This window comes from Pan paniscus, chromosome 16 (genome assembly GCF_029289425.2).
Source record: "Pan paniscus chromosome 16, NHGRI_mPanPan1-v2.0_pri, whole genome shotgun sequence".
Classification (NCBI taxonomy): Eukaryota; Metazoa; Chordata; class Mammalia; order Primates; family Hominidae; genus Pan; species Pan paniscus.
This window is the reverse complement of record NC_073265.2, coordinates 71,854,159-71,868,262: the sequence shown is the minus strand read 5'-3', so window position 1 is coordinate 71,868,262 and position 14,104 is coordinate 71,854,159. Positions and strand designations below refer to the sequence as shown.

Sequence of the window (14,104 nt, the reverse complement as noted above, 5' to 3'; positions counted from 1 at the left end):
CAAAACAATTTTGAAAAGGAACAAAGTTGCAGGACTCAGACTTCTGATTTCAAAACTTACCAAAAAGCTACAATAATCAAGATAGTATGGTACTGACATAGGATGGACATATAGATCAATGAAATTGAATTGAGTCCAGAGATAAACCCATATATATATATATATATATATATATATATATATATATATATGTCTCAATTGATTTTCTATAAGGTTGAGAAACCATTCAATGGGAGAAGAATAGTCTTTTAAACAAGTGATGCAGGACAACTTCCAAAAAAGGAAGTTGGACCCTTTACACCACATACGAAAAAATAAAATGAATCAGAGAACTAAATTTAAGAGCTCAATATATAAAACTATTGGAAAAAAATATAGGTGTAAATTTTCATGGCTTGGATTAGGAAATGGCTTCTTAGATATAACAACAAAAGCATAAGCAACAACAACAAAAATAGATAAATTGGACTGCATCAAAATTAAAAACTTTTGTGCTGCAAAGGAAACCATCAAGAAAGTAAACAGACAACCTATAGAATGGGAGAAAATGCTTAAAAAGTTGTATATCAAAAAGGAGCTTATCTCTAAAATATGTAAAGAATACTTACAACTCAATAATAAAAACACAAACTATCAGCAAGATATGCAAATGGCCAATAAGCACATGAAGGGATGCTTTCCATTAGTCATTAAAAAATGCAAGTCAAAACCACAATGAGATACAAGTTTAGGCTCACTGGGATGGCATTAGTGAAAGAGATAGTGACAAATGTTGATGAGGATGTGGAGAAATTGGAACCTTCATGCTGCTGATGGGAATGTAAAATGGTACAGACACTTTAGAAAACACCCTAGCGGTTCCTCAAAATGTTAGATTAGATCTATTATATGACCCAGAAATTCCACCCCTAGGTATGTATCCAAAAGAAATGAAACATTCAGGATCTATATCCTAGGGCAAAAAAATACAAATAAGAAATGGAGGCCGGGCGCAGTGACTCACACCTGTAATCCCAGCACTTTGGGAGGCTGAGGCAGGAGGATCATTAGGTCATCCTGGCTAACACGGTGAAACCCTGTCTCTACTAAAAATACAAAAAATTAGCTGGGCATGGTGGCGGGTGCCCGTAGTCCCAGCTACTTGGGAGGCTGAGGCAGGAGAATGGTGTGAACCCGGGAGGCAGGGCTTACAGTGAGCTGAGACCACGCCACTGCACTCCAGCCTGGGCGACAGAGCGAGACTCCGTCTCAAAAAAAAAAGAAAAAAAGAAGTGGAACATATGTCCACACAAAAACTTGTCCATGAATATATGTTGAAGAATTATTAATAATAACCACAATGTCATTAAGTAGAAACAACCCAAATAACAACACCCCATAATAATAAAAAAAGGGAAACAATTGGTGAGTAGATGAGCTGTGGTATGCTTGCACAATTGAATATTTGACCATCAAAAGGAATGAAGGACTGATATATGCTACAATAGAGCTAAACCTTGAAAACTTTATGGTAATTGAAGGAAGACAGATGCAAAGGACCACTCTGCATGGCACCATTTATACAAAGTGTCCAGAACAGGGAAATTTGTAGAGACAAAAAGTAGACTAATGGTTGCCGAGGCTTGGGGAAAGAAGCAATCAGAGGAATTAGGAGTGACTGTTAAAGGTATGGGGTTTCTTTTGGGGATGATGATCATGTTCTAAAATTGATTATGGTAAAGGTTATACAACTCTAAATTCCGTTAACATTCGATGGCAAATTGTATAGTTTGTAAATTGTATCTCAATAAAGTGGTTAGCCAAAAAAAGAAAAAAGGCAGTATAAGACAAATCGGCTAGCTAATGTAAGAAAAATAAGTAAAATCAGAGCACAGACTCAGAACATACACCAAAATAAATTCTAACTTGATTAAAGAGCTAAGTGTATCAGTAAGTAAATGCAAGTAGAACTATCATGACAGTAAAGACCTTTTTAAGCATAAAATAAATTATAAGGACAAATTAATGGGTATTATAAATAAGTAAAAATTTTAAGAACTGAATGTCAAAATTTTAAAATTTTTTTCCTGTAATTGAACCCACCTTAGCACACAAGTCTTCATTTTTGCTCACAGCAGAAAAACCCAAACTTGGCAGACATTTATGGTTTTAAGCATAGTCATTTCCAGACTTAAACCCAATTGATTCAAGATTTGCCCTGTCATTTTTTCCTTCTCCCCAGAGGTGGTCTAAGTTTTGTGGGAGAAAGGAGGGTGATATGGTTAGGCTTTGTGTCCCCACCCAGATCTCATCTTGAATTATAATCCCCATAATCCTCAAAATCCCCACATGTCAAGGGAGAGACCAGGTGGAGGTAATTGAGTCACGGGGGCAGTTTCCCCCATGCTGTTCTTGTGATAGTGAGTGAGTTCTCACAAGATCTGATGGTTTTATAAGGGGCTTTTCCCCCTTTGGCAGTTCTCCTTCCTGCTGCCTTGTGAAGAAAGTTCCTTGCTTCCTCTTTGCCTTCCATCATGATTTTAAGTTTCCTGAGGCCTCCTCAGCCATGCAGATATGTGAGTCAATTAAACCTCTTTCCTTTGTAAATTACTCAGTCTCAGGTATTTCCTTATAGAAGTGTAAAAATGAGCTAATATAGTAAATTGGTACAGCAGAGAGAGGGATGCTGCTATAAAGATACCCAAAAATGTGGAAGCGACTTTGGAACTGGGTAACAGGCACAGACTGGAACAGTTTGGAGGGCTCAGAAGAAGACAGGAAGATTTGGGAGAGTTTGGAACTTCCTAGAGATCTGTTGAAGGGTTTTGACCAAAATGCTGATAGTGGTATGGACAATAAAGTCCAGGCTGAGATGGTCTCAGGTGGAGATGAGGAACTTCTTGGGAACTAGAGCAAAGGTGACTCTTGCTATGCTTTAGCAAAGAGAATGGAGGCATTTTGCCCCTGTCCTAGAGATCTGTGGAATGTTGAACTTGAGAGAGATGATTTAGGGTATCTGGTGGAAGAAATTTCTAAGCATCAAAGCATTCAAGATGTGACTTGGATGCTCTTAAAAGCATTCAGTTTTATGCATTCACAAAGAGATGACTTGGAATTGGAACTTATGTTTGAAAGGGAAGCAGAGCATAAAAGTTTGGAAAATTTGCAGCCTGAGGATGCAATGGAAAAGAAAAACCCATTTTCTGAGGAGAAATTCAAGCTGGCTGCAGAAATTTGCATAAGGAATGAGGAGCAAAATGCCAATACAATGGGGAACATGTCTCCAGGACACGTCAGTGGTCTTCACAGCAGCCCCTCCCATCACATACCCTGAGGCATAGGAGAAAAAAGTGGTTTCCTGGGCTGAGCCCAGGAACTTGCTGCTTTGTGCAGTCCGAGCACTTGGAGCCCTGTGTCTCAGCCATGGCTAAAAGGAACCAACATACAACTCAGGCCATTGCTTCAGAGGGCGCAAGCCCCAACCCTTGGCAGCTTACACATGGTGTTGGGCCTGCAGCTGCACAGAAGTCAAGAATTGAGGTTTGAGAACCTCTGCCTAGATTTCAGAGGAATGTATGGAAAACCCTTGATGTCCAGACAGAAGTTTGCTGCAGGGGTAGGGTCCTCATAAAGAACCTCTGTTACAGCAGTGCAGAAGGGAAATGTGGGGTTGGAGCCTCCACACACAGTCCCCACTGGTGCATTGCCTAGTGGAGCTGTGAGAAGAGGACCACCATCCTTCTGACCCCAGAATTGTAGATCTACTGACAGCTTGTGCTGTGTGCCTGGAAAAGCCACAGTCACTTAACACCAGCCCATGAAAGCAGCCAGGAGTGAGGACTGTACCCTGCAAAGCCACAGAGGAGGAGCTGCTTAAGGCCATGGGAGCCCACCTCTTACATCAGCATGATGGAAGACACGGGGTCATGTCTGGATGTGAGACATGGGGTCAAAGGAGATCATATCGGAACTTTAAGATTTGACTGCCCCATTGGATTTTGGCCTTGTATGGGGCCTATAGTCCCATTATTTTGGGCAACTTCTCCCATTTGGAATGGGTGTATTTATCCACTGCCTGTACCTCCACTGTATCTAGGAAGTAACTAACTTACTTTTCATGTTACAGGCTCATAGGCAGAAGAGACTTGCCTTATTTCAGATGAGACTTTGGACTTGCACCTTTGGGTTAATGCTGGAATGAATTAAGACTTTGGGGGACTGTTGGGAAGGCATGAATGCTTTTGAAATGTGAAAGGGACATGAGATTTGGGAGGGGCCATGGGCAGAATGATATGGTTAGGCTTTTTGTCCTCACCCAAATCTCATCTTGAATTTTAATCCCCACAAGTCAAGGGAGAGACCAGGTGGAGGCAGTTGGATCATGGCGACAGTTTCCCTCATGCTATTCTCATGATAGTGAGTGAGTTCTCACAAGATCTGATTGTTTTATAAAGGGGCTCTTCTCCCTTCACTTGGCACTTCTCCTCTTTGCTGCTTGTGAAGAAGGTGCCTTGTTTCCCCTTCACCTTCTGACATGATTGTAAGTCTTCTGAGGCTTCCCCAGCCATGCTGACTGTGAGTCAATTAAACCTCTTTCCTTTGTAAATTACCCAGTCTCGGGTATGTCTTTAGAGCAGTGTGAAAACGGACTAATACAGAGGGGATGGTAAGCTTAGGCAGTTTCTTCCTGACTCTGAAAAAGAGGTGTCTGGTCCACAGAGCTGTACCCTAATCCTCTTTAACTCCCCCCTGGGGACAGTTGGTTACAGTCCCCTTGTAATAGGTCTTCAGCTATCCTGCCTCAGTACATGATGTTAGTACACACAGCATGGATGAGCTTGCAGGATTTACAATGCATTGTGCTTTTTTGTTCCAGTGTCCTGGACGTTGCATGGGCCGTGCTGTGAGGATGCAGCAGCGTCACACAGCTTGTCAACACAACAGCTCTGACTCCAACTGTGATGACAGAAGGAGGTAGGGGCCCCACCCCAGAGCAGCACACATTGTCTCCTGACTCACTCAGGACAATGATTATAACTGCCTGAAAATGGAATCCTTTCTAGTTTCTACCAACTCTCTTAATTGACAGTTTTCAATTATGATTTATTTAGTGTCATCTTCAATAGTATATATTATACTGAAATACTAGTTAATGTGCACTATTTATAATTATAAATTGTTTGGATGTTAAACAATAAAGGGACACCACTCTGTGGTAAAAGGGGAAAAGGATATCATTGAGAAAACGCAGATACTTCTCCCTCTATGTACTAAGTTAATCAAGCCTAATAATATTCCATTTAGGCTTACAGATTAAATCTTCTTAATGCTTTTAATGAACTGCTTTATTTCTCTGTTTAGAAAATGTTTTGATTAGGATATTGTCACAGTGGTTAGCAGATAGTAAAATAAACTTTAATCTTGTTGAGGAGGTTAAATAAGAGTGGAGTTTGCTTTTCTCCTTTTATAAAAGTCTGAGCTGGTAGATGGTTTAGGGATAGAAGAGCTTTTTTCATGGGGTCATCCAGAGATCCAGATGCCCTCCATCTGGCAGCTCTGCCATCCAAGAGAACAGCACCCCAGCCAGCAGAAAGTGGGGAGAGAGCCTAGAAGGCACACTAATTGGGGGCTTGGGAGTTCTATTATATCACTCACTTATTGTGTGACCCTGGACTGCCTAGCCACCTAATCTGCAAAGTGGGATATTATCATCCATGTGAACTTATGTTTAGAAAGTTTTAATGATTTAGCTTAGTGTGAAACACGAGGCAGCCTGGGTCATGGAAGATGCTCAATATCTGGCTATTTCTTCCTTTTCCATGTCCTGAGTCTTGCTGGAGAAAATGAGATGACCTTGACAGTTGGCTGGGTTACCATTTTGAGCCTTCAGTAAGGTTTGGCAATGTAGAGTCAGTTGCATTTCCTGTTCCCCACAAAGTGATTTCAAGCCAAAACCATTCTCCTCAAATGGAAAATGTTTGGAACGGCTGCTCTCATTCTCAACAGACAACCTAAGTTTCCTATTTTCCTGAGAAGATACAGACCACACACAGATTGATATGCATCATCCCAGGTGCTTTACTTTGCATTCACAAAGATATACTTAAAGCACAAATACATACATGGGTCACATACATATTTTTCTGAAACTTGCTTTTTCTACCTAAGAATATATTATATATGATTCCCATCAAGTAAAGATTAACTTTATCCTTTTTAATTTTGTACTTAATACTCTATTCTATTCTACTCAATATTCTATCTAAATTTTGTACTTAATATTCTGTTGCTAATGGACATTGGATAGTTTCAAACTTTTTGCTATTATAAACGAAGCTTCAGTAAATATCCTGGAACATATATCTTTGGGTACAAAGGGTAATATTTTTATAGAGTAGATTTTTAGATAATGGAATTGAATTGGTAGGAATGCTCATTTTGATACTATCAAATTGCCATCAAAATTTCTATACCAGCAATATGTGAGAGTTGCCCCCTTTTCATCAACATGATATAGGTTTGCAGTCTTTTAAAATTTTTGCCAATCTGATGGATGAAAATTTATCTCATTGTAATGTGTACTTTCCTGATTACTTTTTTATATGATTTTTTATTCCTTATATTTTTTTCTTGAACTCATCTTCATTTTTTCTTTTCTTCCACCATTACCCTTGGCCAAACCACCATCGTATCTCACCTGGTATACTGTCACAGCTGTCCAACTGGTCCCCCTTCATCCATCCGTGCTCCTTTCCAACCCAGTCTCCACAGTACAGCCAGAGTGAGTTTTCCCAGATGCAAATCTGATCCTACCACCACCACAACCCATCTCCCTGCTAGACTAAAATTACTTTAGAGGCTTTACTTGCTCTTAGGAAGATTGACCAAATCCTCAATGTGGCCTATAAAATACCACATGCTTGGCTGGGCATGGTGGCTCACACTTGTAATCCCAGTACTTTGGGAGGCTGAGGCAGGCAGATCACTTGAAGTCAGGAGTTTGAGACCAGCCTGCCAACATAGTGAAACCGTGTCTCTACTAAAAATACAAAATTAGCTGGGCATGGTTGCACATGCCTGTGATCCCAGCTACTTGGGAGGCTGAGGCAGGAGAATTGCTTGAACCTGGGAGGTGGAGGCTGCAGTGAGCCAAGATCACGCCACTGTACTCCAGCCTGGGCAACAGAGCAAGACTCTATCTCAAAAAAACAAACAAAAAAACAAACAAACAAAAAAAAAACGCGCTCAAGTCCTACTTTTCTTCACAGCCTCATCCATTATCTCATGCTGTCTCACTCTTCATGTTCCAGCCACATTGTCCTTCTGTCAGTTTCTCAGATATGTCACATACTTTCCAATCAAAGGTAGCAAAAAATAAGAGGCAGAAAATGTAATACAGAAGATAAAGAGTGTAGAAGGATCTATCAAGAGGCTCAAAATCTGATTAAATTGGGTTTTAGACCAAGAGATATGAAAGTGAAATTAAAGGGTAGACTTTTTTTTAATAATGGAAGAAAATTCCTAGAGCTGGGGGTGAGTCAGAGTGGCAGGGAGTCAAGTTACCATTCATTTTCTCTTTTATTTCTGTTTCCTCCAGGATTGGCTGTTCTGTTTTTATAACCTGATGCTTTTCTTTCATGGTGTTAATATTTTTTCCTCAGATATCTGGTGGTTTATGGATGAGGGATGAAGTTGGTTAGTATAGAGAGCTGTCAAGGGTTTCTTCTGCAGTGTTTTAGCCCCCTTTTCCCCACAGACCTCTTCTGCTGGATTGGTTTATGACCATGGGCTCTCTGTAGGTAGGTGAGGTGTTAGATCTCACTTTTGAGTGGGTGGACAGGGAGCAATGGAGACCCCCCATTTGCCATAGTAGGGCCTCAGGAAATGTTAGAGAGTGTTGTAGAAGGAGTAGCATTAGTGGCGTGGGCGGAGGATCAGTGGTGGGCAGGCTGTCTGCTAGTGTTTCCTATATGCCCTGGGAAGGTTTTGGGAGCTGTGGCTTCCACTGAAAAGTTGTAGAGGGAATGGGAATTGTCAGGGTGGAGCTAGCCCAGACTTATGGCAAGGTGACAACATGGGGACCTATAGAATGCTGAGGACACAGAAAGTTGGTTTCTCAAAGTGGCGATTTCTAACTTCTGAAATCAGAATCACCTAGGAAATTTCTGTAAAATAAAGATTCTTGGGCTTCACCTCAGGCAGTGAATCAGAACCTTCATGAGATTGCCTGGCCATCTACAGCATTTTAAAGCTGTGTGCTTCTGCCTGCTTCAAATAACCAGGCAGGCTTGGGATCTACTGCCGTCAGAATCAGCAGTTCCATCTGGCTGATGGTGAAAGGAGTTACTTGAGGCAGAAGTGGAGCCAGACTGAATAGAAGTGAGAAATTGAAAAAAGCTAGTAGAAACAGGGTTCCTTTATGATTTCTGCTGCCATTTCTACACTCATGCTTCATGTAGAAAAACACATGAACCCCAGTTATGTGCATAGTGCAGGTGCCCAGACTGCATTCACCTGGCTCAGGTGTCCCTGTCCTGAGTCCTGTCCCTGGCCAGGAGGAAGTTACGCCCTCTACTGGACAGACCTTGCTTTTTATTTATTATGAATTTTTCTACTGTATCCTTAGTGAGCAGCCTCTTAGCTTTCCTGGGCTTCAGCTTCTGTGTTGGTCCATAGCTCCCTGTGCCCCTCTCATTCTTTGTATTTAGAAAGCTCAATAGTCCTGTCTGACTTCCCACTGGCCCTGCCTTTCATCAAAGCAAAAGGGGCTGTTTTACAATCCTTTGGGCTAGAAACAAAAGTCAACTTGGCATGATTTATGCAAAAAGGGTGAGGGATTTATTAATAAGACAAGACCACCCAAAACTTGTGCACAATAATTTGGTATTCTTTTAAATATATTATTTGAATATTTGTTCAAGTTTCTTCAGTGGAAGGCTGATCTCTGTATAGGGATGGTTGAGGAGTACTCAGTCTCTTCTCTGTTGTTCAAAGTGACTCAATTTTTGGTCCCTAAGATTCATACCTACTGGGGAAAACAAAAGCAACTAACAGGACACCCACCTCTTCCATATATCGTATAAACAGTTTGGTAGGACAGCACTGTGTTAAGTAAACCCTTTGATAGAGTCTCCTCCTACTGGCTAATGATAGGATTACTTCCAACTACGTGCAATACTCTCAGAGTTCTTGGATATCACAAATTTCTCCATTTTATTACATTTCCCGTAAAACACTCCTTATGGATTTATGTGCCCTGATAAGGAACCTTTAATGGGATAACAAAAATATCTCATAGAATCCAAAGGGAGAAAAGGGAGCATGCAGTCAGACCTCAGGAAGGACTACAACTAAGAAATGGGAAGTCATTGTTTTTTTTCTCTTCTCTCATCTCCGCAGTTCTGTGTGTTTCTGCTTCATTCTTTGCTCTTTATGAAAACTGGTTTTTTTCTATATTTCTGGCCGATGTGGAAGAATATAGCCACCTAATACTCCACGCTTCAGGTTTGCATGCCTGGTTCTAGCAACCTCCTTAAATCCTAAGAGAAATACATTTCTTCAACCAGCTCAAGTTAGGGCCCTCTTCTAGTCATCTTTGGAACTGGGAAGACACTCTCAAGCAGTGCAAATATGTCTTCAGGAGCCCTGCCTTAGGGAACAAGGGCAGATACCCAAAAGTGGGCCCACTAAGTTTGGCTCTATCCTCTTTAGCATATGTCTTTTCAAAAATCAGAGGGTATTAACTTTCCATTCTGTTTTAAAAGGCAAGGAAATCAGAGATAGATTCTTATTCTCATATTCTTCAGTAGTTTCTGACTGCAAGTCTTGGTGTGACCTAAATGTAAAAAAGAGTACTTCTTTTAGCAGACAAGGTTGCTCACATAGAAAGTCATACACCACAGTATGTTTTGAGCGCTTACATACAGAAAATTGAAGTCTTGTTAATGAATTTGAGGTGGCTTATTGTAGATCATTATAGTAAATAATTCTCTTCCTTGCCAAAATTGATTTCTTCCAGCTAGTCAGGATGTGTGTGCCTTGACTTGGTGTTGGAAGTCAGTGGAAACACATGGTTTGCTTGCCATGCCCTCTTCATCAGAGCACATCTAAGCAGGCGCACTCCACCCCAGGTGGTGGAGAATGTTGTCACTGTAGTTCTAGCCTATATGGCATAAAAGCAGAGGAATGTCTTGGTCTTAGACTCTCCATCCAACCTTTAATACGTAGTATAGAGTAAGGTAAAAAGGCTTGGTCCCAGCAAAAAGTTACACCCTGCCTCTCCTATTTTTTGTTTTTCCGTTTTGTTTTAGTTTTCACTTCAGACCCACCTTAAGAAGGAACTGCACATCAGGGGCCTGTGATGTGTGTTGGCACACAGGCCCTTGGAAGCCCTGTACAGCAGCCTGTGGCAGGGGTTTCCAGTCTCGGAAAGTCGACTGTATCCACACAAGGAGTTGCAAACCTGTGGCCAAGAGACACTGTGTACAGAAAAAGAAACCAATTTCCTGGCGGCACTGTCTTGGGCCCTCCTGTGATAGTACGTACACCTCCCAGGTATCTCCACTGCCCCAGAGGCCTTGATGGCATCAGATCCTGATGCTACCATCATCACTGCACCAAACCCTGCTAGTGATTACCTCATCAGTGTCCCAACTGAGGGGCTACTCAGAATGGATTTGGTAGCTTGGGACATCAGGGGATGAACTCCTTTATGTGGGTGCAGCTGCATGTTCTCTAGAGAAAAGGCAGTTGGATTAGTAGCATGCCAGCATCATTGGTTACTGCCTTTCCGACAAGCACTGTCAGTCTCTCCACACACTTCTCTTCTGCCTGGTAGTCTTACGTGCTAAGACAAAGATTCCATGGATGGGCTTGGGTAGGTATGCTGATGTCCTGAAATTATATGTAAAAACTGTAGGTTTATTTTTCTAGGGAGCAGGTGTGTAGCATTCATAAGTTTTTCAAGGAGTCCATGACCCTGCAAAAGTTAAGCATTGCTTCTCTGAGAACTCAAAGGAGCAGCATGGGCCAGAGGGACTGGGAGGGTCCAGAGAGCAGCGAGAGGTCACTTGGCTGAGCTGAAAGGGAATCCAATGCACTTCTGATTCTCATGCAAAACAATGGCCCTAACCCAAAGCTGGTTTCTTCACCTCACTCTGTGATCTCAATTTATGGCTTTTCATAAAGTCAAATGATTTTTAATTAGGTCTCTAATAAGCTATATGTTACAGATATTTGTTTCTTTTTTGCAGGAGACTGCACAGACACAACTCACTACTGTATGTTTGTAAAACATCTTAATTTGTGTTCTCTAGACCGCTACAAACAAAGGTGCTGCCAGTCATGTCAAGAGGGATAAACCTTTGGAGGGGTCATGATGCTGCTGTGAAGATAAAAGTAAAATATAAAAGCTCTTTTCCCCATGTCGCTGATTCAAAAACATGTATTTCTTAAAAGACTAGATTCTATGGATCAAACAGAGGTTGATGCAAAAACACCACTGTTAAGATGTAAAGTGAAATTTTCCAATGGTAGTTTTATATTCCAATTTTTAAAAATGATGTATTCAAGGATGAACAAAATACTATAGCATGCATGCCACTGCACTTGGGACCTCATCATGTCAGTTGAATCGAGAAATCACCAAGATTATGAGTGCATCCTCACGTGCTGCCTCTTTCCTGTGATATGTAGACTAGCACAGAGTGGTACATCCTAAAAACTTGGGAAACACAGCAACCCATGACTTCCTCTTCTCTCAAGTTGCAGGTTTTCAACAGTTTTATAAGGTATTTGCATTTTAGAAGCTCTGGCCAGTAGTTGTTCAGATGTTGGCATTAATGGCATTTTCATGGATCCTTGGTTTAGTCTGTGAAAAAGAAACCATCTCTCTGGATAGGCTGTCACACTGACTGACCTAAGGGTTCATGGAAGCATGGCATCTTGTCCTTGCTTTTAGAACACCCATGGAAGAAAACACAGAGTAGATATTGCCGTCATTTATACAACTACAGAAATTTATCTATGACCAAATGAGGCATCTTGGAAGTCAAAGAAGAGGGAAAGTTAACCTTTTCTACTGATTTCGTAGTATATTCAGAGCTTTCTTTTAAAAGCTGTGAATGAAACTTTTTCTAAGCACTATTCTATTGCACACAAACAGAAAACCAAAGCCTTATTAGACCTAATTTATGCATAAAGTAGTATTCCTGAGAAATTTATTTTGGAAAATTTATAAGAAAGTAATCCAAATAAGAAACATGATAGCTGAAAATAATTTTTATAGTAAATAATTGTTTTGGGCTGATTTTTCAGTAAATCCAAAGTGACTTAGGTTAGAAGTTACACTAAGGACCAGGGGTTGGAATCAGAATTTAGTTTAAGATTTGAGGAAAAGGGTAAGGGTTAGTTTCAGTTTTAGGATTAGAGCTAGAATTGGGTTAGGTGAGAAAGAAAGTTAAGGTTAAGGCTAGAGTTGTCTTTAAGGGTTAGGGTTAGGACCAGGTTAGGTCAGGGTTGGACTGGGTTTAGATTGGGGCCAGTGCTGGTGTTAGTGATAGTGTCAGGATGGAGGTTAGGTTTGGAGTAAGCGTTGTTGCTGAAGTGAGTTCAGGCTAGCATTAAATTGTAAGTTCTGAAGCTGATTTGGTTATGGGGTCTTTCCCCTGTATACTACCAGTTGTGTCTTTAGATGGCACACAAGTCCAAATAAGTGGTCATCCTTCTTTATTCAGGGTCTCAGCTGCCTGTACACCTGCTGCCTACATCTTCTTGGCAACAAAGTTACCTGCCACAGGCTCTGCTGAGCCTAGTTCCTGGTCAGTAATAACTGAACAGTGCATTTTGGCTTTGGATGTGTCTGTGGACAAGCTTGCTGAGTTTCTCTACCATATTCTGAGCACACGGTCTCTTTTGTTCTAACTTCAGCTTCACTGACACTGGGATGAGCACTACTGTATGTGGAGGGTTTGGTGATTGGGAATGGATGGGGGACAGTGAGGAGGACACACCAGCCCATTAGTTGTTAATCATCAATCACATCTGATTGTTGAAGGTTATTAAATTAAAAGAAAGATCATTTGTAACATACTCTTTGTATATATTTATTATATAAAAGGTGCAATATTTTATTTTGTACAGTATGTAATAAAGACATGGGACATATATTTTTCTTATTAACAAAATTTCATATTAAACTGCTTCACTTTGTATTTAAAGTTAAAAGTTACTATTTTTCATTTGCTATTGTACTTTCATTGTTGTCATTCAATTGACATTCCTGTGTACTGTATTTTACTACTGTTTTTATAACATGAGAGTTAATGTTTCTGTTTCATGATCCTTATGTAATTCAGAAATAAATTTACTTTGATTATTCAGTGGCATCCTTATAAATGTAGGCAGCTTATGTGTGTTATTTTTTGGTAGCCTTCGGTCTTGTCATCGTGGCTGCCCCTTCATCAGTCCAAGAGCCACCCCAGTGGGTTTGATTCCCGGGACTGTCCTTCAGAGTGTGGATTACAAGACTCAGAGCAGATCTCACGAAGATTCACTCTAATGCCCTCATTTTACTCATTTACATATTGTGAATCATTTTTAAAAGAATCTCAAGAGCAGCAGAAGAAAGAAGTCCCAAACAGACAACCTGAAACAGGTATTGAAGTAAGTGGTAGTTGGAAGAGCAAGCGGTACTAATAGCCTTTTAATTTTTTAAAGACTTTTTTTAGAGCAGTTTTAATTTCACAACAAAATTGATTGGAAGGTACAAAGATTTCCCATGTATACCTCATGTCCCAACACATATATAACATCCCCCATTATCAGCATCCCCCACCAGAATGGTACATTTGTTACAATTGATGAACCTCCATTGACACATCATCATAGTCCAAAGTCCATAGTTTACAAGAGCTGGGATAAATCCCACTTAGTCATGGTGTATAATTCATTTTATAAATTGTTAGATTCAACTTGCTAATGTTTGTTGAGTATTTTTGCATTTATTTTCATGAGAGATTGATCTGTAGTTTCCTTCCTTTTTCATGAGAGATTGGTCTGTAGCTCTCTCTCTCTCTCTCTCTCTTTCTTTCTTTCTTTCTGTCAGCAAGCCTCCCTCTATTGCCCA

At 40.6% G+C, this 14,104-nt stretch overlaps 1 protein-coding gene across 1 annotated transcript in view; it reads left to right on the top strand.

The window, feature by feature from the left end:
• Positions 1–13,771, top strand: part of ADAMTSL3 (ADAMTS like 3) — a 386,012-nt gene extending 372,241 nt beyond the window's left edge. The window contains exons 28-30 of the mRNA XM_055098263.2: positions 4,856–4,953; positions 10,290–10,533; positions 11,295–13,771. Coding sequence (XP_054954238.2) covers positions 4,856–4,953; positions 10,290–10,533; positions 11,295–11,357 — 405 coding nt within the window. The 3' untranslated portion in view covers positions 11,358–13,771. The remainder of the gene's footprint in view (positions 1–4,855; positions 4,954–10,289; positions 10,534–11,294) is intronic.
• Positions 13,772–14,104: the final 333 nt, after the last annotated feature.